The 24,894-nt window shown below is 44.9% G+C and overlaps 1 protein-coding gene and 1 long non-coding RNA gene across 2 annotated transcripts in view; one reads left to right on the top strand and one right to left on the bottom strand.

The window, feature by feature from the left end:
* Nucleotides 1–1,065: 1,065 nt before the first annotated feature.
* LOC310767990 lies at nt 1,066–24,184 on the bottom strand. Its single transcript, XR_014551147.1, has 3 exons — nt 23,947–24,184; nt 12,853–12,992; nt 1,066–1,859 (listed from the first exon to the last, which is right to left on the bottom strand). It is a non-coding gene; the product is annotated as an uncharacterized lncRNA (long non-coding RNA).
* MYOM3 (myomesin 3) overlaps nt 12,439–24,894 on the top strand; it is a 146,046-nt gene continuing 133,590 nt past the window's right edge. The window contains exon 1 of the mRNA XM_083625440.1: nt 12,439–12,514. Within this exon, the coding sequence (XP_083481566.1) occupies nt 12,462–12,514 (53 nt within the window). The 5' untranslated portion in view covers nt 12,439–12,461. The remainder of the gene's footprint in view (nt 12,515–24,894) is intronic.

Genomic DNA, 24,894 nt, shown 5'->3' with positions numbered 1-24,894 from the left:
CAATGGCCAGTATCCAATGCACTTGTTCCATTTGCATGAGGATTTACATTTGCAGAACAGAGCTTTCCCCTCTTTCCCCAATGATGCCCTGAAATATGCTCCAGAGGTTTGGGGAAAACCCCAAAACAGATTTAGCGGGTGCACAGGGGAGAAGAGGGAAAGTTCCATTCCACAAGCAGAAACCTTTATGCTAATTGAGCGGTTTGCTTTCACTACATTGGATGCTCCCCACTTATGTTTCTACACCAGCCTCAGTGCAAAGCAACGGGCAGAGGAGAAATCTAGGTTGTAATTCTATTCTGGCCGGTTGGCATCCTTAGGACAAAGGCTAAGAGAATGGCAATACAATTATAGGTGGCACTTAAGTTTTATAGTGATTGAGGGAGGTGAATGTCACCCCCTCCTAACTCAAATCACAGCAATTAAAGTCTACGGTCAATCCCCACCCCTTTCCAAAAAAGATGTGTGAAAGGAACTAGAGAAAGGTTTGTAGATGTCCGGAATGTTCCTGCGCTGAGGCTGCGTGTGGTCGTGTCTCTGGCTGCTTTTGTTACATACAGAATAGAAAGGCTAGCCCCCTAAATTAGCACTAATGTGAGGTCACTTAATTTAACCCTGATGGGAGGTCTTTTGGAGGGCCGGGGAGGGAAATAATCAGAACAGAAACAATGAGCAGCTAGACCAAACCCAAAGGTGGGCCTGTTGGACAGTTGTTATTTTTGGGTGGGTGTTCAATGTGGACAAAAGTAAACCATTGTCATGGGAGTAAAAGAAATGTAGCTACTTAAAGCAACTGTGGAAACCTTTTTTTCACCTGCTGAGATGATGATTCTTCAAAACAGGTGCAAGGCCACCTACTGCTCACTGCAGTGTTTATCTTCCTGAGTTTCAGTATGATTATCACAATTTACTGCTCATTTCATTGTAATTTTGCTATCAGATGTACACTCGCCTTGCAGTTTTCTGCTGAAAGGCAGCCTGGAAGTTGAGAGATAGAGAAAGCAAGCATCACTGGAAATGCAGACTAAGGGACAAAGTGCTTTTTAATTTTACAGTATATTCTAATCTGAAAGCAACCGAAAACTCCCTGCTCCAGAGGCCACACAATTGTAGTGGCCTACAGCAGTGGGGAAAGGGGCCAGCTAGAGTCAGAAAGTCTAGGTCGAGGGGTTAACAAAATGTGGCCTGAGAGCTTCATTCGGGTGGCCCACATTGTGTCTGCGGATTTGTGGTTGAAGGCGAGAGACAAGCATTCCTTTTGGTCTTTAACTGTATTCTTATTGCTCCGTTTATTTCTTAAATTGCATTTTATTGCAATTTGATTTCTATAAGGATGGCATATAAGAAATAAAAGAAGCAATTAAAATGCAATTTAAAAACCGCACAGCATCTGGCACAGCGCATGGCAATTGCTACAACAAGCCGGAAAATCTTTAAGTTAGTACACCGAGACCCTCAGCAATCTTCAAGTGGTCCAAACAACAACATTCAAAAGTGACTTGAGATGCAGCCAGAGGGCTGGAGGGATGACCTCACTGTGTCTGAAGCTGCTAATGCGTACAAAGCCAAAGAATGAATGCTCAGTAAACAGGTCATTAGGAGGCATCCAGAATTGTTGTTGGTATCAAGCTGTCTTGGGAGACAATGGAGGAGTGCTCCTTTGGGGGTGAAGTCAAACCGTTAGAGAGTTGCATTGCCTGCTGCGGCTGTAGAGACCGATACAGGAGAGACATGTTTTGTTGCAGCTGGAGCAGATGAAGGCATCCGGTTGTGCCGCTGCATATGCACCATGGCGTTTCTTCTCTCTGTGCTCCTCCCAATAGTCATCCCTCCTCTGGTCACTGTTGTGGATACACAACCTGTTGTGAGGGTAAAAGTGAAGAACCAGGTGTCCCAACTTGAGCTCCTTGGTAGAAGGCATGATAGAAATGTGCTAAATAAAATCAGAAGAGGTGCCAGGGCTCAGGTCTGGGTGGAGCCTGGCAACTTGCCTTAGTAACCCAGGCTTAACCGGCGGCTGCTCTGGACTGGACTGATTTTCTGTGCTCTTTTATTTTACAAATTGCTTTGATTTTAACGTTGTTACACTTTTCTTGTAAAACGTCTTGCAAGCCAATGCAGGTGCTAATGTGGAAAGGTGAGATCAGGGCCAGATTAGGACCTTTATAGGCCCTAAACACTGAAAATATGATGGTGCTTCCCCGTCCCCGTGTAACAAAGCGTATAACAAAGTCTAACAAAGTTCTGCTTTCTCCCATGACAACTACTTCGAGGCTTGTTTTTTGAAGTATGAAATGCCGAATACTTTCCAAAAACAATTTCTCATTTTTGTGTGTGCACCCCTTGCTTTGCTGCTGCCCAAAGTAAGTGTGCTTATTGGTTAACTCAGCACTGGATGTGATATAAGTTCAAGCAATTATAGAGAAATAACATCTCAGTGTGTGAGGCAGGATGCAATTAATTGGCACACTCTGCACATGCTCAGAAGCATCTACTATGTGTGCTAGCACTTCATATCCAATTTTAAAAAAGAGTTTCAGCCTCACAGGAAAGTGGTGGTGCTAAATAGATATAGATTAGAATTAAATACAGGGCAACTTCTGTTTCCTTACATACCTTTCTCTCTCTCTTACGTGGCTTACAACAAGAGGAAGGGTTTTGTTTTTTTTAGAGGGAAAAACATAAACATGTTATTGACCACAGCGAGTAAACAGGTTGGGCTATTTTGAAATCGCTAATGATAAAAGGGTGTGTGAACATCCGGCATACTGCACCACAGGGTTGCTCTGAACTCACCAGTGCAATTAAGGCGTCTTTTTTTGGCAAGACCTACAAATTGCCTCCACTGAGTTACATTAAGCAGAATATCCTCTCTGGAAGGGCTGACAATGATTCAACATCGCCACCAGAGAAGCTCCCAGCGCTCTGAGTGGAACTTGCTCTATCAGCCCAAACCTAAAGCGGTGCTTGTCCAAAGGCGACAATCCATGTGTGGGCTTGCAATGGGAAATAGCCCAACAGCGATGCTGCCTTTTTTAACTCTCTTGTTGGGAAATCCAAGTTTTCTTAGCATGCCTCCCGTAGCACATTTTCCATGTTCCTCTTAGACTGGTGATTAACATTGGGATTCAAAAGCCCTCTTTATACTGCAAAAGGTTTATCGAGTTTCTATCAGTTTCACAGGGCTTATTCCTGGGAATTATAGCAGAGGCAGTTTTAAGGTTGGCGCAACTGGCGCGATGGCACTGGGCGCCGCACTGCATGGGAACAATGCTGTAGAACAGAGCGAGAGAGGCAGGGGCACAACTAATTTTAGCATCGCACAGGGAGCTGCTGAAATTTGAGAGCCCAGTGTCTGACACATTATAATTTGGTGAGGATGCCGATAATGTTCCATTTGGATACCTCTCGCTTCACCCTCCTCTCAAGACTACAATTCCCAGGGCCCTTTGAGGGTAAAGAAATACAGGATCCGTTCTGGAGCCCCGTTCGCATCCTGAATGGAACGCAAGATGCGATGGTGCGTCTGCGCGTGCGCGGGTCACGTTTTGCCACTTCCGTGCATGTGTGTGATGTCATTTTGAGTGTCTGTGCATGCGCGAGCGGCGAAACCCGGAAGTAACGTGCTCCGTTACTTCCAGGTTGCCACGGAGCACAACTTGAACATGCTCAACCCGAAGCACATTCAACTCGAAGTATGACTGTAACCTTTAAATCATCTTAAGGCTGCAGCAGTCCTATAGACACTTCGGAATAAATTTTTACTGAACTCTTCCTAAGGGCTCACCCACACTTTTGCTTGTGCCGTCCCAAAAAAGCACAGGACCTAGTTGTTTTCTGCACTTTTTAGGCCTGGGTCCGAGCAGTTTTAACCTTGCCACACTACTTTCCAAGGGAAAATCTGCTCTTTAGCCATTGATTGGAACAAATGGCAATCCGGGGAAACTCTAAATTGCTGTTTGTTCTGATTGAGTGCTAAAGAGTGTTTTTCCGAGGGGGTTGGGGAGCAGTAATCATGCATAGGATGTGTAGCTGTGCCCTTTGAATGGAGGGGAGTGGAGGGGTCAGCAGGTGACTCTGGAGGACAGGTGCTTCGACAGCAGTGGCAGGTACCCTGCAGGACAGGTGGGGTGGAGGCAGGGAGACTAACAGCCAATGAAGTCAGAGCCAGTGACAAGCACCGTCCACTAATCCTGCTTCTGTCTCCATGTTTCTGCTTGCTGAGGTGTACAAGGGCAAATCTGGGTCTTAGGAGGAAGCAGACAACCAGGGTCTTCCTTTGGACTGGTTGTTAAGTAAGAAGACAGGCAAGCTTGGATGAATCAAGATGGTGGGGCAGTCCCCGGTTTGCCCCACTGGACTTTCAAGGCTATGGTTTGAAGGCACATGCTGCCACCATCTGATCAGCACTTGTTGAAGCCTACAGGACTGAGTCTGGTCACCCCATGGGCATGGGAGGCCATCAATATTCATCTATATAAAAGAAATATACATATGCACACACTTTACAAGCCCAGAGTGGCTGGGGAATCCCAGCCAGATGGGTGGAGTATAAATAATAAATTATTATTATTATTACTCTGTGAAAATGGATTTTCACTTTTGGGGATGAGTGTGCAGATTTGGAATGCAGTTATCCTTTAGTTTTCACATTTCTCCAAATTTTACGAGACAGTTCATGGCTCAAGAAGTGTATCAAAAATGCGTATGATTCAGTGCAAAAAAAATATAAATACATATTATGTGAACAAAATGCAAATTTTGGTTTAAAAACAATTAGCAGAATGATGGAGAAATGGGATGGAAGGGACTTTGAATGAACACAGCTGAAACTGCAATGAGCTGGAACCAAACAGATGTGTCCATTTCTCATTCAGGCAAAGGAGTGCAAAGAAACCGGGTTGAATGAAGAACACCTGGCATTTTTAAATGTATCAAAATATAGTATTATTTTATTAAAATCAAAAGTATTTAATGCATTAATGACTTCAAGCATATCAGTGTATATTTAGGTTTTTCCTGGTTTGGAAAGACTTACAATGTACCCAAAATACTCATTGATTTATGACTTTTGTATTCCATCCTTCCTCCAAGAAAACTTTGAGGTCCCTCCACAACTACCCAATGAGGCACATCAGGCTAGACTGAGACATAGTGGTTGACTTAGTATCCCTTAGTGAGTTTTATGCCTGAGTGAAGTTTTTGAACCAAGGGTGCTTCCAGACAACTTGTTTCTTGAGATCCATCAAGATACGTTTGCAGGGAGATTAGATGATGTTGCATCAATGTAAATCCCACACTTTCCGGGGCATTTCACCATAATTTTCCTTATCGCAAGAAGTCCAATCTTTTGGGGAAGCTGCTAGCTGCAGAAGAGATTCAAATCAGCTCTAATTGTGAAACCTGAGCTTGCTGGTATATGAATGTATCCCATCCGAAAAAAATCAACAGTCTGGAAGTGTCCTCAGTCCAAAGTCCACTTTAGATCCACCTTGGGCCTCTCTGTAATCCTGCCACAAACATTCTAAATATATTTATCATTTCATTTTAAAAAAAATATCTACTTTTGCTTCAAGAAGTTCAGGGTAGCGTGATTTCCATTTTATCTGTACAACAAACCCATGAGATAGTTTAGGTTGAGAGAGTGTGCAATTGACCCATCTTAACTTAGTGAACTTCTGTTGCTTTTGTTTAGTCGTTTAGTTGTGTCCAACTCTTCGTGACCCCATGGACCAGAGCATGCCAGGCACTCCTGTCTTCCACTGCCTCCCACAGTTTGGTCAAACTCATGCTGGTAGCTTCGAAAACACTGTCCAACCATCTCGTCCTCTATCATCCCCTTCTCCTTGTGCCCTCCATCTTTCCCAACATCAGGGTCTTTTCCAGGGAGTCTTCTCTTCTCATGAGGTGGCCAAAGTATTGGAGTCTCAGCTTCAGGATCTGTCCTTCCAGTGAGCACTCAGAGCTGATTTCCTTAAGAATGAGTAGGTTTGATCTTCTTGCTGTCCATGGGACTCTCAAGAGTCTCCTCCAGCACCATAATTCAAAAGCATCAATTCTTCAGCGATCAGCCTTCTTTATGGTCCAGCTCTCACTTCCGTACATCACTACTGGGAAAACCATAGCTTTAACTATACGGACCTTTGTTGGCAAGGTGATGTCTCTGCTTTTTAAGATGCTGTCTAGGTTTGTCATTGCTTTTCTCCCAAGAAGCAGACGTCTTTTAATTTCGTGGCTGCTGTCACCATCTGCAGTGATCATGGAGCCCAAGAAAGTAAAATCTCTCACTGCCTCCATTTCTTCCCCTTCTATTTGCCAGGAGGTGATGGGACCAGTGGCCATGATCTTCGTTTTTTTGATGTTGAGCTTCAAACCATATTTTGCGCTCTCCTCTTTCACCCTCACACTGATTTATTTCCTCCCATGTGCTAGCCACTAGGAGCAAAGTGGGCAAGATAGGTGCATTCATGGTAAGCCATTGCAGGAATAACTAATTGAGTCCCCCTAACATGTTATGGGACTGCAATTCCTGTCAGCCCTATCCAGTATGGCCAATGGCCAGAGATGATGGGAGTTGTAGTCCAACAACATCTGAAAAGATATCCCTGGGTGTCCCTAGCTTACTGCATTATGTGAACTGGGCCAGTGGATCTATAGATCTGCTCTATGCTAGCTCATGTAATTTGTCGAGAACAAATTAGGTAACACATGACAAAGTGTTTTGAACATTTGAAATGTCTTGTGATGCTTTGGTTCCTAAAAGAAAGGTGGCTGCGTAGGAATGTGAAACATAATGAGCTGAAGGGTCAAAACACTTCGGGGGGCGGGGGAACCTCAGAAGAAGGAACTCTTCTCATGTGCTTAAAAAAACCCACACAAATCAATTATCATAGCGTTGAAGGAAGAACCTCAAAGCAGGATGGAGCAAACTATAATACCTCCAAACTGAGGTGTGGCCACCTCTCAGCACAACTGTGTCTTTTGATGTAAATTACAGGCACTGAAATCTGTGTACTAAATCTTCAGCTCCTTAAAATCCACCAAATTTACACAGATGTCTTTAGGAATAGAAAAATCCATAGCAACAGAATGTCCCGGCGCTGCTTTTTGCAGTCTTAACGTGCATCATGTATTGACTACAGGATTGTTCTGCTTCCGAAAGATTCAGCAGAAAGGCTGAATAAGAAGGAGCGGTTCAGCACTCAAGTTTATTTTATGCAACCCCTGAACACGTTATAATTATTTCTAATTGCTCCTAATACGTTTCTAAAAAATTGTTGTATTTATTATTGTTCACTTGGTATGACACTTTGACCAGTATTGTAGAAAGGTGGCAAATAAATAAACATGATGGCAATGATTCTAAATGCATAACATCCAACCTTTTTAGGTCAAAATCCAGGATGCGTGGCTTCTGGGGCACACTCCTGGGCAAGTCACACGACCAGTGCCATGATGTTGCTCCCCCCCAAAAAGTGCTTTTTGGGGGGTGAGAGCGCAACGCACAATTGTGGCACCCAAAATGTTTGCTGCAATGTCTCACCAAAAAATGGGATGTCCTGGTTTTTCCCAGGACACTTGGTGGGTATGTAAATGTAAATTCCTAGCTCTCAAATGTATGTTCCAGTATGTGACTGAAGGCACTTTATTTAAAGTCACGGTCTTTGAATGTCCCAAACCAGCTCTGCGTACTAACCATGGTTCACTTTCTGACAACAAACCACAATGTGAAGCTGTAGTCATAGCTGTCAACGTTTTCCTTTTTTAAAGGGAAATTCTCTTATTCCGACTAGGATTCCTCGCAAGAAAAGGGAAAAGTTGACAGCTATGGCTATAGTTAGGGCAGGAGGCATCGTGCCAAAGGCAGATTGCCTTTCCTCAGAGCTGGGAGGGTTCCCTCTAATGATTTTGCAGCCATTATTCACTCTCTCCTGCATGGCAGGAGTATCAATAGAGGCCCTGAGGCCCTGGAATAACGACTTACTTTCCTCTAGGGTAGAGCACAGAGGAAAGAAACGCCATGATGCACCTGTAACTGGGAAACCTGACGCCTTCATCTCCTGCATTGGTCTCTATAGCCACAACAGGGCAGGCTCTGTAACTCTCAATGGATTGACTTTACCCCGATGGTACACTCTTCCATTGTCCCTCGAGACAGACAGATGCCAACAAGGATATATGGCCTACCAGACCTTCTTCAGTGTTATAATTCTGCTTCTTACTCAGAGGCGTAGCTAGAGAGCTGTGCCCCAGGAAAGCTACACTTGTTGCTCTGTCCTACGTACAGGCCCTGAACTGTCTCATGTGAACAGGCCCCCAGGAAAAACAGAGGATGTTGTCTCACAGCCCCCGTGGACAACTATTTCACTCCATTCCAACCATCCTTGGAGTGTGACAAAGCATTTCCTGATTGCCAACCAAACTGTTGCAACTTGAACCCAATTACCCTATTGTTCTTCCCTCCATGGTTCTGGTAAACAGCAGTTCTTTGCCTCTTAAGATAGATTTCAACTGCTGTCACCTTCTCCCCACCAGCCCCCCCGGGCACCAATCTTCTCTGCATGTGACATGTGCCCATCAGCATTTTCTCATGTGTCATGTGCTCCAAACTGTAACTGGAAATGAATGCGTTTTGGGTTTATTAAAATCACCCTTACATTTCATTTTCATTTTTAAAATCATCAACCAGGTTTGTGTGCAAGCGTGAATGCTCAGGTAAAATAAAACAACATTCACTCACATTCTGAGGTAATATTTCACAACGAGAACGTGAGTGGTAAAACAGGAAATCGTGGAACATTTCAAATATTTGTGAATTTTCTTTTGAGCTCTGAATATTAGCTAGTGTGGGGCAAATTGTTCAGCCAACAATGGTTGATAACCACAAGAATGATAGCATAGTTACCCCCCCCAAAGCCAAAGCAGATTGTTCTGTAAACAGTTTTACTGCCAACAAGGAAAAAATATTAACAGGGTAATTCCTTCACATGTACATAGTACAGTTTAAAGGCCTGGATGGAGCTAAGACCCCAAGGGCCATAGAATCATATAATAAACTTATACCAGAAAGGGAAATTTTTCAAAGACACAAAAAATGAGAGATCAGTTTCTGAACGCAATCCCCTCTTGCTTGGCTTGTAGGCAGGTGCCTAAAGCATCTTGTGTATCTTTTGAACATCTTTCCCCATCATCTACAGTTCCCAGGAGGATGGAGTAAGAAGGGGCAATAAACAACAACCCTTATTTATCGCTAAACCACATCCTTGTAGCTTTTCCGAGATGAAAATATGCCTGTATTGCCTCAGGCACCTGCATGAATCTGTTGATCATGGAGACTGTATGTAGGGCAGCTGGCGACACCCTTCTTCTCCGCTGCTGAACGTCCTCCTCTGTCCCTATCTCATCATGGAAATAAGGGTTGGGAACATTGCAAACCTCTAAGGTGAGAGGGCGAGACAGGAAGGATTTATATGCATGGGATGCATATAGTTTTGTCATTTCTCTCTCAAAGCCACACACACACACACACACAGAGAGAGAGAGAGAGAGAGAGAGAGAGAGAGAGAGAGAGAGAGATAGAGCGCATCTGAAATTGCTTAGTGTGTCCATGTGTAACATTTTTTCTGCTTCCACTTTCCATCTCTTTTGACATTTTTGAGTTATTAACTGTACTATGCAATATTTTTTCCCCTTGATTGATCCAGAGAGCGCAACCACCACCACAAACCATTTACGTACATCATGGGTGATCAGAAGCAATACAGTGGTACCTCGGGTTAAGAACTTAATTTGTTCTGGAGGTCCGTTCTTAACCTGAAACTGTTCTTAACCTGAGGTACCACTTTAGCTAATGGGGCCTCCTGCTGCCACCGTGCCACTGGAGCACAATTTCTGTTCTCATCCTGAAGCAAAGTTCTTCACCCGAGGTACTATTTCTGGGTTAGTGGAGTCTGTAACCTGAAGCGTCTGTAACCTGAGGTACCACTGTATCTTGTTACACCACCACCTTTTGCACAACATTACCTTGAATATAATGGCATGTATGTAGGTACTTATATAATAACTTATTCCAAACAATGTACACCCCACCTTTTAATTATTTATTTGCTTGTTGCATTTATATCCTGCCTTTCTTCCAACGAGCTGAAGGTAGCACCTGCCACATTTTATCCTCACAACAACCCTGTGGAGTAGGGCAGGTTGAAAGAGATGGTGATTAGACCAAGGTCACCCAATTAGCTGTGCGGGCATTTGAACCTGAGTCTCAGCAGTCCTAGTCCAGCACTCTAACCAATACCCCACACCAATTCTACCACATCATGTTTGGGCTGTGTGTACACACTCCTGTTTACTGTGTAACCAGTGTGCTCCCACTGCTGGTTTGGGAAACGGGGTACATACAACATTTGCCACAATCCATCTCTAACCTCCTCTTTCTTATGCAATGCTACATTTCCTCCCCAAACCAGCTTTGATCTGACCTGAGAACTTTGTGCTTCAACCCACATACATACTGCTTTGAAATACACCTTTCCTGCAGTTCTACAAGGATGACATCAGCATAGGCATGTACTGTAGACGAGCGTCCCACTTGCAGTGTGGACACAGAAAAATATACATATAGGTGGGCATGCCCAGGTAAACAATTGGCTGTGTATCTGCAGAGGACACCTGGATGAAGATGACATCTGGGTGGTTGGAGGGGTGGGGAAACCAGCTTGTTGGGTGAAGACATCCCTGCCCCATCTCCACCCACTGCTGTGGACACATATAGCAGCGACTCAGATGCACATCAAAACCACGATAACATGTACAATGGCACACCAATGCGCTTTGAAGCAAATAAAAAAAGAATGACCTCACTGCATTCAAAGCTGGTAATATGTGCGTGGCCTTGCTCTACAATAATTTGCAATTTTATAATAATTCAAGCAGCTAAAGTGTGGGGGAACACAAACGGGTGAAATCTCAGAACATGGAGTTCGCATATTTAGAGCCACAGTACACGATAGCATGTTGGATTTGCAGTAGAGAGATCTTCCATGGGATTCAAAACCCTGCTCAGCCATGGAACTCGCTGGCTTCCATATGACCTGTTTGCAAAGAGATCAGATGACATCTATATAATGGGCATCCATTCTGATTTGTTTGCAGGGAAGTTAGATGATGTTGCATCCAAGCCAGTGCTATTCCACACTTGCCAGTGCGTTTTCCCATCACTTCCTTCATTGCGAAAAGTCTGATCTTTTGGGGAAGTGGGTCTTTTGCGCAAGTCTTCCCAATCAACTATAATTGTGCAAGCTGAATTTGCCTGTATGCGATTCGATCTCAGCAAAAAAAAAATGGCAACTGTCTGGAAGCGCCCTGGGTGTGCTTCAGTCAATCACTAACTGCCAGCTTAATAAGCCACCTCACAGGGTTGTTGTGAGGATAGAATGGAGGGGTCACCTTGTACACATTCCTGGATGCATTGGAAGACAGGTTGGCTTAAAATGTAATCAATAATCATGTGAGTGTTACGTACTTAATTCGTTCCGGAGGTCCGTACTTAACCTGAAACTGTTCTTAACCTGAAGCACCACTTTAGCTAATGGGGCCTCCTGCTGCCGCCGCACTGCCGGAGCACGATTTCTGTTCTCATCCTGAAGCAAAGTTCTTAACCTGAAGCACTATTTCTGGGTTAGCGGAGTCTGTAACCTGAAGCGTATGTAACCTGAAGCGTATGTAACCCGAGGTACCACTGTACAAGGAAGCACGCTGGTTGGCATGGCCCATAAATTCAGGGTCCAGGGCACAGCCAGTGTTATAGTAATACATTCCCCTTGAACGTTCAAAACATTGAAAACTATTCCCACAACATTTCCTCCTTTTTTGAAGAAGTTGTTGCCCCTGGTTAACTGAGCCAGGACCCAGTCCCAAATTCCTGAGACATTTGAAATAATATCAAATAAAGCACCCCTGAGAATATGCAGAGTGTATTTTATTCAATAATGAGTAACCCCAACATTCTCCACAGATTTGGGATCAAGTTTTCCAGGCCCATTCCAGCACCCCCTCCTTTTTACAAATTGTTGTTGTTTAGTCGTTTAGTCGTGTCCGACTCTTCGTGACCCCATGGGCCAGAGCACGCCAGGCACTCCTGTCTTCCACTGCCTCCCACAGTTTGGTCAGGCTCATGTTTGTAGCTTCGAGAACATTTTACAAATTACCTATTAGTGAAAGGTGGAGGTTGAAAGAATATCCTAGAGATGCAATAACCTGCCTTACACTGAGTCAGTACATTGGTCCATAGAGTGCAGTGTTTTCTACATGACTGGCAGCAACACATTAGGATTTCGGAAGGGGGACGTTCCTACCAGTGGCGTAGCGTGGGTTGTCAGCACCCGGGGCAAGGCAAGTAATTTGCGCCCCCTAACCCGTGGATTTGCGCCCCCTAACCCATGGATTTGCCCTAACCCCAGATGTTGCGCCCGGTGCGGCCGGCCCCCCCTGCACCCCCCACGCTACGCCACTGGTTCCTACCCCTGCTTGGAGGTGCTGGGGATTGAACCTGGGACCTTCTGCATGCAAAGCAGATGCTCTACCACTGAGCCACGGCCCTTTTGGCCCTCTGGAGTGGGGGGCAGGTTGGTTCTTCTCTTTAAAAACAGGATTTGTTTCCCTATGTTTCTAAGAGCTGTGGGCAAACAGAAGACGAGGAGGAACTCCTCCTATGAAAGAAACAGAAGGGGTGTGTCCTAATGGATTTGGTTCCATTTGAAATGAGATTGCTTTAAATAACCTCCCTCGCCCAGGCCTCCCGATCTGTGACCAATCCTGAAACATTGGCCCAAACATGACGCATCACAGTACCTGCTACAACTGATGACAGGTGGACTTCCTCAGGTAGCCAGGCAGGCTGGGGCTTGTTGTCCTGGGTGGGGCTCCTTCCACCTCTCCTTTCAGAGCTGCCTGAACGTCGTCACAGCATGTCAAAACCGAGACCAATAAGGCTGAGAGGGGCCAAGGAAAAAAAGATAAAAGGAAAGAGTAGTACAGTGATACCGTGGGTTAAGTACTTAATTCGTTCAGGAGGTCCGTTCTTAACCTGAAACTGTTCTTAACCTGAAGCACCACTTTAGCTAATGGGGCCTCCTGCTGCCGCCGTGCTGCCAGAGCACGATTTCTGTTCTCATCCTGAAGCAAAGTTCTTAACCTGAAGCACTATTTCTGGGTTAGCAGAGTCTGTAACCTGAAGCGTATGTAACCTGAAGCATATGTAACCTGAGGTACCACTGTATACATTCCATCACTAGTAGTATACTGTACATTGGAAGCTCATGGCTTCCTCTCCCAAAGAATCCTGGGAACTATAGTTTACCCCCCCACACACATAGCTACAATTCTTAGCATGCTTAACAAACTGCAGTTCCCAGGATTCCTTGGGGGAAGCCGTGTGTGTGTGTGTGTGTGTGTGTGACAATGTATACATCCATTATTGTGGATGCTGCCGTAGATTTAATGCAGATCCAATGCTCATTTAAAGCACAAATAGGATTTCCATCAAAGAATCATGGGAACTGTTGTTTGTTAAGAATGCTGGGAATGACACCTACATGAGGGGAAAACTGCAGTTCCCCAGATTTGGGGGCGGGGATCATGTTTGTACATTGCATATGCTTTAAAAATATGGTGCAGATCTGCTCTCAATCTGCTCTCAATGAGCAAGCGATGCTTTTCATGGCAGCTAGTTAAACATGATCATCTGATCACATAATCTTCTGGTTCTGCTGCTTTTTATTTCTGTGATTATGTTGGCTTAGTGCTAAGTTTTATTGTGCTTTATTGCTTTTAATTGCCTTGAGGTCATCTGTAGCAAAAGGCCAGGTGTAACATAGCAATCTTATGTATGCCTTCTCAGAAGTACAGTGGTACCTCGGGTTACAAACACCTCAGGTTACAAACACTTTGGGTTACAGACTCCACTAACCCGGAAGTAGTACCTCGGATTAAGAACTTTACCTCAGGATGAGAACAGAAATCGCACGGCGGTGGTACGGTGGCAGCGGGAGGCCCCATTAGCTAAAGTGGTACCTCAGGTTAAGAACGGTTTCAGGTTAAGAACGGACCTCCGGAATGAATTAAGTTCATAAGCAGAGGTACCACTGTAAGTCCCACCAAGATCAATGAGACTACTGCCAGGTAAGTGTGTACAGGATGGCAGCTTGGATGCTATAAATGACTAAAATAAAAAAGTTTTCAGCTCTGTATTTTCGGTGGCTGTGGCCTGGCACTGCCTGCTATCATGCCTTGGACCCCTCCTCCCGTACCTCTAGCTTCTCCCTCCAGGACTTGCCATGTGCCACCCCATCTTACGTAGCATAAGAAGAGCTCTGCTAGAGCAGCTTGTCAGACCTTGGTGCAATGACAAACTCTGCTTGCCCTGGATGAGCACAGGTGGGGTGTCAATATTTTTGAGGCGGTGAAAGGCACCCATATGGTGAACAAACCATAACCTTGGTTCCTAGTTGGTCTAAACTCTCTGTACTGGAGAAGTGCGACAAGCCACCGTTTTCTTAGGGCTGTCCTTTCCCCTAGCAAATTTCCTTTGTTTTGCAAGGAGTAGAAGTACCCATTATCTTCCACCTGCGTCACTGAGGCACTGGAGGGACTCTTGGCTTTTTTGCACAATAGTGCCCGAAAGGGACCCAGCCGAAGGGGAGGGGGGTCACAGTGGAAGGGGTGAAATTACGGGCACACGCGGAGTTCGTCCGTGACACCCTGTGGAATCCGCAGCCGCAGGAGGATCACTCCGCCGAGAGAAGCAACAAACATGTCTCAAGTTTTACAAAATGGGCTGGAAAGTTTTTTACAACCGCAAAACAACCATTGTATAAGAGAGATCAAAGGCGAGGTTAAGAGCTGATGGAGGCAACCTAAGCTGCTGCCACGGGGTATGTGCTGGCAGCCTACAGGCACAAAGAAGGAATGCTTCACTCGTGCCCGGCCATTACTCAACTGCCTCAGTTGATCCTGATGGGATTTAAGCTTCTTCACTAACAACAACTCTGATGTTGCTTTGGCTGATGTTGCAAGCCAACCATTGGGTAGCAAGGAGTCCACCATGGGCCTCTCTTCAGGGGCATGTGAGGTGTTAATTTGGGGATCCAATCATGGTGTTGTACCCCACCCCAATCTCCAAGCAGTACAGTGGTACCTTGGGTTCAGGTTAGAGACTCCGCTAACCCAGAAATAGTACCTCGGGTTAAGAACTTTGCTTCAGGATGAGAACAGAAATTGTGCTCCGGTGGCGCGGCGGCAGCAGGAGGCCCCATTAGCTAAAGTGGTGCTTCAGGTTAAGAACAGTTTCAGGTTAAGAACGGACCTCTGGAACGAATTAGTACTTAACCCGAGGTACCACTGTAAAGGTAAAGGGACCCAGGCTTCGTGTTTTCTTTGGAATGAGGCACAGTGGAGAACATGAAGTCTTTGGGATATAAGGTTTATTTACACATATGTACAATCTGAGCCTATGAAGGAGGATTTCACAACATTCACACCCCACAACCACAGCCTTGGATTCAAACAGAAGTCAAGCATTGCTTTGTCTCTCTGTCTTCCACTAGCATGCTGCTTTTCCTTTGGCCCACATTACTGCCAACTCTGCTCTCAAGTCTCGCTTTGTCCTTCTAAACATTCACTAGTTGAGGGAGTCCAAATCTTGGGGGAGCCCTCTCCCCCATTTGCCATCTCACACAGAGCCATTTCCCCCTTACAATCCCCCAACCCCCAAACAATCACCTCACCAGGCTTATATTTTAATACTTGCTGGATCCAGGGGTTAGAATAAGGGTCTCAGAATACAGCCTATTTAACTCCATAATTCATTCGTTTTTTCCATAGTGGATAGTGAGGTGGAACCCGATCTGTAGTGGAACAGAAACAGTGCTGATTGGTGACAATTCATAGAACTTAATCCCGCATTCAGCATTTAACAGATTTTGGTTATTTCAGTAAGATAAACTTAATGATGTTGCGTCTTCCCCTCCCTTCTCACTTCTCTTTTCAGCTACTGCATACGACTATTTTCCGCCCACTGTATAAAAACGCTACATATTTTATTGTACAAATATGCTATCCATTGGTATCTGTTAGTTTATCTATTTCTAATAAACATATGGTTTATTTATTTCCTTTTTAAACCTTATGTTTGAATATTTCCCCCCCAAAGATGGTATATTTCTGCATGTACCGTAAATCAAAATGTTTTTGACACTGCATTTTCTTCAGTATAAATAACAAAATTATTTAGGAAAAAAATGAAAGAGCACCGATTGCCCTGAATCCAGGGTGGGACAGAAGTTGTTGCCTCCTTACGCTCCTACCCAAGCTTTATGATACCAATCCTAATGCTACCTGGGTCCTGCAATCATGCTTCACATTTGCTCAGCAGCAGCCCAGGAGAAGAGGCCACAGTTCTCCCTGATAGATCACTATCACCCTTCCATTTAAGTGACCTTTGGACAAACCTCCTGTTAGCTCCTTGTGACTCTGGACACTGCAGGGTGTGTAATAGGGGGGCGGGTCCCTTAAGGAAATGACTGTATGTGTAAGGAAGGTGTTCATGAACAGCAAGTAAATGCTTCTCAACTTAAAAACTGCTGTTCTTCAATATGCTTGTTTCTGGATAGTAATAAAGAAGGCTGATCGCCGAAGAATTGATGCTTTTGAATTATGGTGCTGGAGGAGACTCTTGAGAGTCCCATGGACTGCAATAAGATCAAACCTGCCCATTCTTAAGGAAATCAGCCCTGAGTGCTCACTGGAAGGACAGATCCTGAAGCTGAGACTCCAATATTTTGGCCACCTCATGAGAAGAGAAAAGACTCTGGAAAAGACTCTGATGTTGGGAAAGATGGAGGGCACAAGGAGAAGGGGACGACAGAGGACGAGATGGTTGGACAGTGTTCTCGAAGCTACCAGCATGAGTTTGACCAAACTGCGGGAGGCAGTGGAAGACAGGAGTGCCTGGCGTGCTCTGGTCCATGGGGTCACGAAGAGTCGGACACGACTAAACGACTAAACAACAACAACAACAACAGTCCAGTAGACACTAAAAGGTACATAAACATTGACGCTTGGTAGCAGGGTTCCCCGAAGAACTAATGACTTCACATCTTTGAAGACCCTGCACACCATGAGCTATTTGTACAAGGCCAGCCAGCAGTAGAGGCAGGGCATAGCTGTAGCAGCAAGTAGCCAATGGTAACCTTATCCTTCATGAACCTGCCAAATCCTCTTTCAAAGCCATCCAAGTTTTTGGCCGCCACCACATCTTCTGGAAGCCAAGTCCGTATTTTATCTATGTGCTGCTCTGCTGCCTGCAAGACCAAGCCCAGTGCCCTGCCAGTCCCACCAGCGGCAACCAAGTGAGCAGCCGTTCCTTAGCGTTCAATGGAAGGCCTGTAAATGAGGTCAAAGGAGAGTGAGACAAACACTCTGGTCCCAACCTGTTATTAGGTAGTAATAATCAGTAAAGAGGACCAAGGCAGACCTGAGGCTATCCGGTCGCTGCCCAATCAGGCCACTCGATGGAGCCCAAGGAAAGTACAGAGATTAACAAACAACTTAATTAAAACCAATCTAGTAATTAAAATGAGAACAAGTTGTTTGTTTGTTTTTGCAGCCACCTCTTCTTTTTTCTTTTTTTGCAAAAGTAATCTGCATAGAGGAGGAAGCAGGAGTTTCATTGCATAAAATGTTAATGCTGTTGTTGCTACTGCTGCTGCTGCAGTTTGGCATGACTATATATATTACATTGCACTGGGATTATTACCTTGTCTTGGAGGTGACTGCAGGATATTGGCTGTGGGGCATCTTCAAGGACAACGCCCATACCTTCCCGGGTGCTCTTAGAGGCTGTTGCAAATTTATTTTTGAAAAGGAAAGAAAAGAGGCCAATTACGGAGCAAACACATTATAATTGTAATCCATTTATTCAAAAAAACATTTGCATTCCAATTCCCCATGCGCTTGAGGCGGCGTGGATTGATTAAAGAAATAAAACAATCAAGCTAAATTAGACTGTGTGCCTGTAGACGTACAGTGGGAAATTGCACCGTGTGGGAGCGGAGTGCTTTGCGGCAGCTCTGGAGCATGAAGGGAGCAGCAAGAAGGGAAAATGGGCAGGGCCAGAAGCTGCTCACATACCCTCCAACATTTCTCTGATGGAAATAGGGACGTCCCATTACTATTTATACCCCACACATTTTACTGAGTTGCTTCAGCCACTCTGGGCAGCTTCCAACATATATAATAATAAAACATTAAACATTTTTAGAAACCACTTCCCTATACAGTACAGTACGTTTCCGAGCACAATTCAAAGTGTTGGTGCTGACCTTTAAAGCCCTAAACGGCCTCGGTCCTGTATACCTGAAGGAGCGTCTCCACTCCCATCGTTCAGCCCGGACACTGAGGTCCAGCGCCGAGGGCCTTCTGGCAGTTCCCTCATTGCGAGAAGTGAGATTACAGGGAACCAGACAGAGGGCCTTCTCAGTAGTGGCGCCCGCCCTTCACGCTCTCCCTTCAGATGTGAAGGAAATAAGCAGATATCTTCTTTTTAAAAGACATCTGAAGGCAGCCCTGTTTAGGGAAGTTTTTAATATTTAATGCTGTATTGTTTTTAACACTTGATTGGAAGCCGCCCAGAGTGGCTGGGGAGACTCAGCCAGATGGGCGGGGTATAAATAAATTGCTGCTGCTGCTGCTGTTGTTGTTGTTGTTGTTGTTGTTGTTATAATACAGTACAGGATTGCCTTCAGATGACTCAGATAACTCCAAAGCCTCCAACATTTCTCCAATGAAAATAGGGATGGCATCTCTAAATCACGGACGTCCCGGGAAAATAGGAACACTTGGATGGTCTGTGCTCACCAAAACTCTGGTGGCGGGGTGGGGTGGCAACCGAAGCAGCCCCCCCTCAAAAGGCAGCTTCCTAAATTTCCAAGAGGCAAAGTGGTGCTGGGGATACAGGGATAGGCACAAGAAGACGAGATCTGGAACTAGGAAGAAGTGGAGCAGTGTAAGAGGGGGAAAGTAAGATGCAAAACTGCAGGCCAGGGATTGGGAAGCACCTATAATGAAATTAGGCAAAGATTAATAGTGGGATGAGGAGGAGATTAATTCTTGTGAAATGGTTAATAAAGTCCAGTTACTAAATAAATGTATTTCTAAAACATACGCACGCACACATATATGCATATAATGGTGACTGTGCCACAGTGATGAAATGAAGAAGAAGAAGAAGAAGAAGAAGAAGAAGAAGAAGAAGAAGAAGAAGAATAAAATTATTTATACCCCGCCCATCTGGCTGGGTTTCCCCAGCCACTCTGGGTGGCTTCCAACAAAATATTAAAATGCAATCATTAATCAAATATTAAAAGCTTCCCTAAAAAGGGCTGCCTTCAGATGTCTTCTAAAAGTCCAATAGTTGTTTATTTCTTTGACATCTGGTGGGAGGGTGTTCCACAGGGCGAGCACCACTACTGAGAAGGCCCTCTGCCTGGTTCCCTGTAACTTTGCTTCTTGCAATGAGGGAACCGCCAGAAGGCCCTCCGTGCTGGACCTCAGTGTCTGGGCAAAAAGATGGGGGTGGAGACGCTCCTTCAGGTATACTGGGCCGTTTAGGGCTTTAAAGGTCAGAATTGCAAAGATATGTTTGCCCCAAACCTTGAAATCCTGAAAATGAAGGCTGTTTTTACAAGAGATGTCTTTCAGAAAACATGTCAGGTGCATTTCTGTTTGCAAAGTCTTCTTCAGTGGCATATAGTTGGAAAAGAGTATCTCCTCCTGCCTTGGGCTCACAGGGCAATATCACAGTGTGATATCTTATGCTGCTGCAGACTTTTGTAGTTTAAGATAATTAGTCGGAGGTTCTTCTGCAGCTACAGCAGTTTCCAAGCCCCAACAACTCTGGAGTCCTCACTCTGCGCTGCTCTCATGCCTGAATTAATTAATTAATGCCAGCATAATTCTGGTCAGGGCACACCTTAGGGGATCAGTAGATCTGTTTTATATTTTAGCAGCATTGCTTACTAATTTCTCCTCCCAGGGCTCTTCCTGTGACAGTCACTCTTCTTGTTGGTCTAGTTCATTCTCTCTCTCTCTCTCTCTCTGCTTTTACTAGGGGTGGGATTCTGGGTGGCTGGTTGAGATTTTATTGTTGTTGTTCTCCTACCTTAATGTTGAAAGGAGGCCCTAGAGATGGGATGGGAGTGGATTACATCAGATAAAAAGGATTAAATTGTCATTGCTGGAATTAAGAGCTACACTAAGTTGCTGTGGGGAGAAAGAAAAAAAAGAGCGAGAGAAGGAGGGAGAAAGGATTGCCGAGGAATTATATTTTCCAATGAATTATTTTCCCACAAGGAAAGGGTGTTGAAAAGGGCCATTGAAAATGGGGCCCCATCGACTCTTGTGGGAGGATGAACCAAATGAGAAGTTCCCTCCATGGAGAAGTCCATTATTGGTTCATGATTGGCTAAACTGGGCCTGAGGATGGCATTTTCTGAAAATATCCGCATGGATCTTTTCCCTAATTCCTGTCTTACTCCTATGAGTTTTTGCTGGTTCTGCTAAAAATGATATGTATCATATTATGCACATATAGACGCCAAGTTTCCTATGCACATATGAACAGATACATACAACATCTAACTCTTAAAATACCGTACTTACGTACATATTGTAAAATTACACTGCAGAACTATAGTAACACATGGGGCTTGGCTCTTTTATATGTAATATATGCAATTTCCCCCTCCTGTATAATTTTGCATAAAATTGTGGTTTTTATCAAAAAGAGAGAGAAAGAAACAGCAACCATGAGTAGCTAGGACAGAAGTGGCCACTTGGTGTAAGAGGCAGTCTGATACAGGCAGCGTATGAATGGGTTTGAACTGCTAACATCATATTTTTAACCTGTTTAAAACCAATAACCCCTTCTTCCCTAATAGGAGCCGCTTCCCACCTTTTAGTTTTATTTACTTATTTAACAATATTTACATATCACTCAGTGGCGTAGCGTGGGGGGTGCAGGGGGGGCCGGCCGCACCGGGCGCAACACCTGGGGGTTAGGGTAAGGGGGCGCAAATCCACGGGTTAGGGGGCGCAAATCCACAGGTTAGGGGGTGCAAATTACTTGCCTTGCCCTGGGTGCTGACAACCCACGCTACGCCACTGATATCACTTAATTAAAAGAAGCTCTAAGCCGTTTCCATAAAACATAAGAAAATGTTTGTTCCTCGCAAGTGGTGTGAGAGATCTACGAGTCCTGGCTATGAGACAGCCTATATGACTGGCTCTTAAAGCTGGTTGCTATCGTGATCATAAACACAGTCGGCGGTATAAAGGGAACTGGACTTCTCTGCACAAAGATGCCCAAGGCTCTTAGTTGCCAGCACCTTCCTGCTTGTGCCAAAGTGACTCACACATAGGACTGCGCTGTTGCCTAATTACATCTGAGCAGGTTATGTGTTGTGTGTGCTGCAGAGGGGTGGGGTGGGGGGCGGGAGTGGGAGTGGGAGGACATAACAAGGGCATCTCCCTGTCCGCAGGAGTGGAATGGTTTGGCTCTTCCCAAGTTGACGTGACATTTTGCATCATTCCCACGACGTCTTACAAGTCTCCCCAACATCATCATGTCAGCTGATCCACACTGGCTTTGATTGATGGACTTTGGTGGCATTGTTAAGGGTGCTGTGGGCATTCCTGCCCCTTTTACGCTATCTAGGGCTTTATTAGAGTAGCATGTGTACATATAGGGGCTCTCCAGGTGTCCTTTTTATTTTGCATTTATGATGATTTGTGCCCGTGATGGTGTCAGAGTGGTCATACACCATAGCTGTCAACTTTTCCCTTTTCTTGTGAGGAGTCCTATTCAGAATAATGGAATTTCCCTTTAAAAAAGGGAAAAGTTGACAGCTATGTCATACACAGACCTGTTTTCAATGCTGTTTGCATCTGCAAAAGTGATGGGGGCGGGGGAGGGGAGAGAGATATTGCTTCCTTTCCAATCTGTGCATCTCTCATTGCTTCCTGCTGAAATCCTGTAACTTTTTATACCACAAATATTCCGGTTTTCTTTCTTCTTCTTGTCCTTGTTTTATTGCAGGAGTCCCCCTCCAGAGGGCAATAATGCAATAACATTGGGAAAGCATCACAGAGAACTAATGAAGGGGAATGGTATGTGGGTGGTCCAGTATAAATTCACCACTTATTGCATCAATGAGCTGTTGCAGAATGCACTAAGGGTGGGGAGAACTCAGTCTGGGGCCCTCATGGGATATGGCAGTGAATGTAGGTGTCCCTTCCTTGACACAGAGCATATCAGAGTACAGGTGGATCTGCCCATTACTTCATTAAATCTACTGAAGTTATTGAAACAAATTCACAAGAACAGGCCACCTGAAGCACACATTAAAACCACCCACCCACTTTTTGAGTCTATTAGTTTGTTATTCACATTTTACAATCTTTGCAGCACTCAATACAGATACAGTGGTACCTCAGGTTAAGTACTTAATTCGTTCTGGAGGTCCGTTCTTAACCTGAAACTGTTCTTAACCTGAAGCACCACTTTACCTAATGGGGCCTCCTGCTGCTGCCTGCTTGCTCATTGTTTCTCTTCATGGCCAGCAAGCAGGTGAGAGCAATGATGAGACAGAGGAGGGGGAGGGGGAGCTGGTGATCATGGCAGTGAGGAGGTAGACTCAATTAGTAGTTGAGGGCGTGGAGGGGGGTTCCCATGGAGCTGGCCCTGCATCCACTTCTCCTGACCCATAAAGCATGGATGACTGAAGTCTAGTCCTCCAGATGTTGCTAGACTACAACTCCCATCATTCTTGACCCATGGCCATGCTGACTGGGGCTGATGGGAGTCGGAGTCCATCCAACAACATCTGAAGGACCACAAATTGACCACTCTCGCTTTATAGGTTGAGAAAAGTGAATACAGGAACAGCTCCAGGTCCCACTTTTGTTGCACTGTGTTGCAAAACAGCTTCCCCACACGCCCTGGTCAACAATAAACCCACCATGGATGCACTATGATTGTGTCGATGGCATGCTGCAGAATCACACTGGCAAGAAAAACCCCCAGGAGTTGGAGGGGCTGTCGGAGAACGGAACTGGAATTGGAATATAGGGAAATGATGACGTGTAAAGCTCGTATGTTAGTTAAAACTATCGTTTTCCCAGTAGTGAAGTAGGGAAGTGAGAGCTGGACCATAAAGAAGGCTGATTGCCAAAGAATTGATGCTTTTGAATCATGGTGCTGAAGGAGACTCTTGAGAGTCCCATGGACTGCAAGAAGATCAAACCTCTCCATTCTTAAGGAAATCAGGCCTGAGTGCTCACCGGAAGGGCAGATCCTGAAGCTGAGGCTCCAATACTTTGGCCACCTCATGAGAAGAGAAGACACCCTGGAAAAGACCCTGATGTTGGGAAAGATTGAGGGCACAAGGAGAAGGGGACGACAGAGGACGAGATGGTTGGACAGTGTTCTCGAAGCTACAAACATGAGTCTGACCAAACTGCGGGAGGCAGTGGAAGACAGGAGTGCCTGGCGTGCTCTGGTCCATGGGGTCACAAAGAGTCGGACACAACTAAACAACTAAACAACAACAACAAAGCTCGTATTCTCCTTGTTTGTCCCCAGTGTGTTATGTCCTCCTTACTCAATGCTGCAACCCAAATGAAGATCTGAGTGAGTAAGCATCTGGCTCACAGTTATTGCATGCATGCAAATAAGCTCTGATATCAATCCCCCCTCCCACTCCACACAGACTCTGATTGCCAAAACAGCCTTCTGCCAATCAAGATACGAGCAATTTGGTTGTGACTCACAAGTTATCTTCCCATTCAAGATTAGAGGTGGAAGGTTGCTCAACTCCAGTTTTAGCTCACCATTTCAGCCACTGTGCAAAAGATGACGTTTCGTATCAAGGTGCGGCCTTGGAGATAACCCCAGTACATTTGAATGAATGTCCTAGTTCTGAAATCTGTTTGCTCAGGAAAGGAAGTGGGGATGCCGCTGGAATGCCACTCGTGGCACAGCCCCTCCTCTGCACGCAGAAGGTCTCAGGTTCAACCTATGGCGCCTCCAGGCTGGTCTCAGAGAGGACCCCAATCTGAAATACTGAGCTGTTGCCAGTCAGTGTAGATAGTAGTGAGCTAGATGGACCAATAACCTGACTCGGTACAAGGCAGCTTCCTAGGTTCCTGTGATTCAGTTCATTATACCGCAGACCAGGACAAATCTCTGCTTTGAGCTTTGATGTCTCTCCGTTTCTCATTTTTCCATTCTTCAGTTCTCCACATTCCAACATCAATTTGCAGTTCCCCCCTACTTAAAAAAAAAAAAAGGAACCATGAAAACTTGTCAGCATTGTAGTGCAAATTTCTCCTAACGTACATGTCTGTATGTGATTTTCCCTAATACTGTACACACATTTTTGCAAAACAGTTTCACGTTATATAATGCATTTGTATGCCTGGCGTGCTCTGGTCCAGGGGGTCACGAAGAGTCGGACACGACTAAACGACTAAACAACAACATGTTATTTTCACCAGTATATGCTTTTTTCTTTCTTTCTTTCTTTCTTTTTTTGGTTTTGCAAACTTTAATGTAGCACATTCATTTTTGTAAATATTACTTGGCTGCATTGCAAAATTTGAAGAAATGTGAATTTTGAAGGATTGCTGTGTTTCAGTTTGTGTATTGTTTTGGAAAGTGTGAATTAGGTAGCTTTCCCTTTAAATGTGAGGTGAATTGGATTTCTCCCCTATCCCTGCTGCAGACAAACCGTCCTCTTTTAATTTGGCTGCAATTGAAACAATCTGAACATGCTCGGA

The sequence above is a fragment of the Podarcis filfolensis genome (genome assembly GCF_964270895.1).
Source record: "Podarcis filfolensis genome assembly, chromosome: 8".
Classification (NCBI taxonomy): domain Eukaryota; kingdom Metazoa; phylum Chordata; class Lepidosauria; order Squamata; family Lacertidae; genus Podarcis; species Podarcis filfolensis.
The sequence above is the reverse complement of the archived record's forward strand: the minus strand, read 5'-3'. Positions and strand labels throughout refer to the sequence as shown.